Source organism: Mastomys coucha, unplaced genomic scaffold (assembly GCF_008632895.1).
Source record: "Mastomys coucha isolate ucsf_1 unplaced genomic scaffold, UCSF_Mcou_1 pScaffold2, whole genome shotgun sequence".
NCBI classification, from domain to species: domain Eukaryota; kingdom Metazoa; phylum Chordata; class Mammalia; order Rodentia; family Muridae; genus Mastomys; species Mastomys coucha.
In genome coordinates, this window is record NW_022196902.1 from 18,772,179 (window position 1) to 18,777,473 (window position 5,295).

At 39.2% G+C, this 5,295-nt stretch overlaps 1 protein-coding gene across 2 annotated transcripts in view; it reads left to right on the plus strand.

Annotated features, from left to right (window-relative positions):
- Nucleotides 1–1,072: 1,072 nt before the first annotated feature.
- The window catches only part of Samd3 (sterile alpha motif domain containing 3), a 52,604-nt gene continuing 48,381 nt past the window's right edge, over nt 1,073–5,295 (plus strand). The window contains exons 1-3 of one of the 2 annotated variants that reach the window (XM_031380326.1): nt 1,073–1,180; nt 1,478–1,578; nt 2,192–2,381. In XM_031380326.1, the coding sequence (XP_031236186.1) occupies nt 1,500–1,578; nt 2,192–2,381 (269 nt within the window). In that variant the 5' untranslated portion in view covers nt 1,073–1,180; nt 1,478–1,499. The remainder of the gene's footprint in view (nt 1,181–1,477; nt 1,579–2,191; nt 2,382–5,295) is intronic. The other variant, XM_031380327.1, reaches the window with a different exon arrangement.

The window sequence follows — 5,295 nt, forward strand, 5'->3', positions numbered from 1 at the left end:
TGGATACTTAGGAGTATGTGGCCCCATTACTTTGAAGCTTCTTGTTTTCTAGGAAACTGCTTTGAAGACTGTTATTGTCAAGTTTTCTTGAATGTTAGGTACATCTCTTTTTCCTCCCACTGGTGATTATTTTTCTGATGTTGGTAACTATAATTTCCTTAAAAACACAAAATTAAAAACTGCAAAGATGTTCACACACATACACAACACACACACACACACACACACACACACACACACACACACATCTATCTATATTCCAATTCCACCAAAGGGACCTTTTCACTTTGTCTTTACAAACTAGCGATCATACAGCAAAACGATAAATCATCTAGAATAAAAGTCAACATTGAAAGTAATGTTGAAAGGTTAAAATATTTTAAGAATTTGTTTCTACCAGCTCCTTAAAAGTCTCCTGGGTTGAATTATAAGTACAGAAAAAAAGCCTCCTCAAGGAAATTGCAAAATTATGGAAGATGGTAGACTGGGATGTTGGCACAAAGTTAGTGGGGTAGTTAAGAGTGATCCATGCAGTCTATGCTTGCTTCTTTCACTTAGACAACATTAACATCTTCATGTATGTCCTAATTTTACCTGCACAACTAAATATATATACACACAGATATATACAGATATATGTATACACGTGTATGTATATGCATATCTCTATATCTACATATATGTATATACAATATATGTATACATATATATTATAACTGGTAAACCTACAGATAGATAGATAGATAGATAGATAGATAGATAGATAGATAGATAGATGTGTTATAACAGTATTGGTACTGCTTGAGAGCATACTCCAGTGTGTAGGAGTAATATTGGAATGATAGGAGAATGGTACATGAGGCTAGTTTCCCCTGAGAAAAGCGTTTGCTGCTAACCCAGAGCTGTGAGGATGGTGGGTTGGCCCTCTCCTAGCTGGGAGTAGCAAGGGGTTAAGCCATCCAGGTTTACTCCTGTCTCTCAGTCAGACTTTTATCTGATCCTTCCTCCCTTCTCCCCTGCCCACCCCTCTGTAAATGTCAACCACTTCCTGATGATTTCACACCTTTCTGTTCTTTGTGAAGAAACCTGGGTGTTAATGGTACAGCATTAGGTACCATTGCATGCGCCAGCTGTCTGCTAGTTAAGCTGAGGGATGCCTGCAGAAATCAAGTAGGAGAAGGTGAAGAAATGAGACTAGGAAATAGGCTAAAATCCACCTTTAAAGCAACTATTTGATTTATTAGCAACTTTTAGGTATTGCATTGTAAAATTATTAATTCTTTTAAAAAGCTATATATTGAAAAGAGTTTAGCAGAGGAGAAAGCCGACTGTTTAAAAAACTAATGGAAGACTAATGAAGGAAGGAAGGAAGGAAGGAAGGAAGGAAGGAAGGAAGGAAGGGAGGAAGGAAGGGAGGGAGGGAGGGAGGAAGGGAGACAGACAAGCAGGCAAGCTATCTTTACTTTTTATTCTACAGGTATATTGACAAGAATCTGACAATGGAAACGTGGTCAACTGATCAGGTTTGCAAATGGTTGGTGGAGAAAAACTTAGGTGAGCTAGTCCCCAGGTTTCGAGGTAAGTTGTTTGTATCCTTTGAGGGGTTTGTATTGGAGCCATGCAGCTGTGTGGGTACGCTCTGTTGTGAAGCTGCTTCTCTTGCCTAGGCTCTGCCTGTTCTGTGGATGAGGAGCTGTTCTGATGAGGAACTTCATCTCTTTCTCACAGACTGAGTCAGTTTCCAGTTTCCCTGGCTTCCTTGGAAGAGAGTGCTAATTCCAGATGATTGCAAACTCTTGGAAGTTACCTTTGATACAGACTTTGCGTGTTTCTCTTGTCTTATATAATCCCTTGTGTTTTATACAGTATGGGATGTGCCGATGTTAAATAGCAACTAGGAGGTATTAGAGAAATAACTTCCCAAAAGACTTCTATTTCTGTTGGCTGTTAAAATTGGCCTGGGGAAAAGATATTAATGTGAAAACAAAGTTTTTATTGGGACTCGTGTTCTGCTGATTTCTTAGCATCAGGCATCAGTTTGGATCTATGCCGGATCAGAACCCTGACAGATAATGCAGTGACTGCCATCTCAAGCTTAGATGATCCTTTTAATACCAGAACTACTTTTATCTTCTTTCTGTGCCCATGTTTTCCTGGAAAGTGATATGAAAGTTAATTTTCTTTTTTCCAGAGGAAGAAGTCAGTGGGGCTGCTCTCCTGGCCCTTAATGATCGGATGGTACAGCAACTGGTAAAGAAAATTGGACACCAGGCTGTTCTGATGGACTTCATTAAGAAATACCGGCAGAGCAATCAAGAGCTGAAGCCCGCGGGAGGCCCCACAGAGACATCCCTGCTGACCCGGGCACCAATAACCCCTGAGTGAGTACAGAGAGAACAGGCTTGCTTTCTGTTCCCTGTTTTTGCATGGCTGTTGCCTCATGGCAAAGAATCAAAGGTTTTAAAACTGTGGGCAATTTTCAGCTAGATAATATACTTGGGGTTTCTAATATTTGACCCACTCGTATGAAGAATTGAGTCAGAATTTATTGTTTTTCTTTTTTCTTTCTACTGTTCTTTAAAAAAACGACTGTGGTTGTTAAGGCAATTATGCTACGTGGTCTGGAGCCCACAGTAGAAAAGCATGAGTTAAGTGTAGAAGCGGGATGAGCTGCTGTAACTGGGCTATTACAAGGACCTGTGGCTGGTCCTTTGCCATGTCCCGAACTATTTGTTCATTTGTGTGTTTATTTGCCTAGGTCTCTCTGTGGTAACTAATTTATACTTTTCTCAAGGCCTCACAATAGGATTTGCTAACCCCTTTGCCACAACTGAGTTTCATAATTCTTTGAAAACTAACCATTAAATAAAGAACACTGTGACAGAAACACAGAGAAATCATGTAGAAAATTCACAGTGTCAGATAGAAGCTCTAAAGTGGACGGTGGCTGTGTTTGTTAGTTTGTTTTTAATCTCTTGACTCTGTAATGGAAAAGAATGGTAACAAGATTCATCAATTAAAATGTTTTACAAATCTGTGCCTCAGGATCCTTTCAGGCACTTTGATTTAATATTTCAACACCTGAGACTGGTCAAGACTTTTAAGATTAAATATTTGGTATTAACCAATCACCATTCATTTTTTTAAAAATGTGATATTGATGGTATCATTTTATTTTTTTTCCTTTTCTAAAGTTAGGCCTATAATTATAAATACTTCTCTCTTTTTTGATGAACAATATAACATTAGAGAGACTTGGCTTAAGTAATTCGATTTCTATTGGAGTATTTGGATTATTTAGTAGCCCTGAAGGGTGATTCTTAAATTGAGCTAAAGGTGTGGACATGGTTAACTTGTAATTCCAGTAGTTGAAAGGTTGCACAGAAGGATTGCTATGAGTTTGAGGCTGGTCTAAGGTACAGAGATAAATGTTGTCTTTAAAAAATAATAACAATAGTTATAAAGCAAGTCAGAGTGGAAATTCTTCCAAGTGATTTATTTGAAGGATTTCTTTCTTTATGACCCTGGTTGCAGCAGGGTATTGGCTCTGTGACATTTGTGTGAAGTTCCCACTGTAACCTTTTAATTGTCTCTAGCAAAGGGGAGGGGTGAGTTTCAAAGGGACTGCAATGTCACTTCCCAGAACATTTGGGTGAGTAGAACTTTTGAGCTGGAAGTCCTTGCTCAGTTGACTAGAATCTTGATTTTTGCCTTGGATATAGCTCAGAAAAAAAAACTGGCAGCCCATAAATCCACTTCTCTGCTCTGTCGCACACTAGAAGGTGTTGGACTGCCAAGAGCTTGGGACTTCATTCTTGGTTTTACTGGCTGACTTGGATTCATTCTGTTCTGTGTTTGGAAGTCTAGTTTCTTCATCTGCATATGGAGAAAGTCCTTGCACTCTGAACTGCTTGAGTTCACACCAGGAAACACCACAATTGTGGGGCAAATCTGCCCTCCCTTTGCCGGACCAACACAATTATGCAATTATCTTAACCGGGTCATGACAACTAGTTTCAACTGTAGCCATTCTGGTAGCTGAGAGATTTATAAATGTTAGATTTCTTGCTCTAGTTAGTATGTTCGACTTTAAGGGTTAGTGTAGTCTTATTTTTAGGTAAAAGTATTCTAGTATGAAATCACAACTTGCTTCTTGGTTATATGTGCCAAGCATATTGTCCCTTGAAAAACATGTTGTCAGTTGAGGGTGATAGTAGTCAGACATGAATGCCTACTACTGAATGAAACATGTAAAAATGTTTAATAAAGACAGGAAATTTAATGTAACCCTACACTTATGTAAATAAACACATGATTTCAGGACCGTGTTACATTTGCTACTAAGCTAACCTTGGGAATATATTTGACTTTTTCTATTCAACTCTAAGATGAAATAGAGAATAAATTCTTCTTTTGGCCCATTCTTTAAGAGTTTATAATAGACTTAGATTAGAGAGAGCAAATTTTAACTTAAACAAAATGCCCTTCAATGGTTGTCTGATATACTATTGTTGCAAAAAAAAACATCTGAACATGAAACATCCATGACAGAACTGATAACAGATAACAGAAATGTATGGCTTGCAGTTGCTTCATTTTTCTTTAATTAGATATTTTCTTTATTTACATGTCATATTTCCCAGTTTCCCCTCCAAAAAGCAACAACAACAACAACAACAAACCCCTGTTCCTTCCCCCTCCCCCTGCTTGCCACCCTACTCCCTCCTGCTTACTGGCCCTGGAATTCCCCTACACTGGGGCACAGAACCTTCCCAGGGCCAAGGGCCTCTCCTCCCATTGATGACTGACTTGGCCATCCTCTACTATACACACGCTGCAGGAGCAATCAGTCCCACTATGTGCACTCCTTGGTTGGTAGTTTACTCCCTGGGAGCTCTGAAGGTACTAGGTAGTTCATATTGTTGTTCATCCTAAGGGGCTGCAAACCCTTCAGCTTCTTTGGTCCTTTATCTCCTTCATTGGGGACCCTGTACTCAGTTCAATGGATAGCTGTGAGTCTCTACTTCTGTATTAGTCAGGTACTGTCAGAGCCTCTCAGGAGACAGCTATTATTAGGATAACTTGTCCTTCCTTCAGTCTCTGTTCCATAGTTAGTCTATGCATCTCCTTCCATGGGTATTTTGTTCCCCCTTTTAAGAAGGAATGAAGTGTCCACATTTTGGTCTTCCTTGTTTTTGAGTTTCTTGTGGTTTGTGGATTGTACTTTGTGTATTCCAAACTTCTGAGCTAATAACCACTTATCAGAGAGTGCATACCATGTGTGTTCTTTTGTGA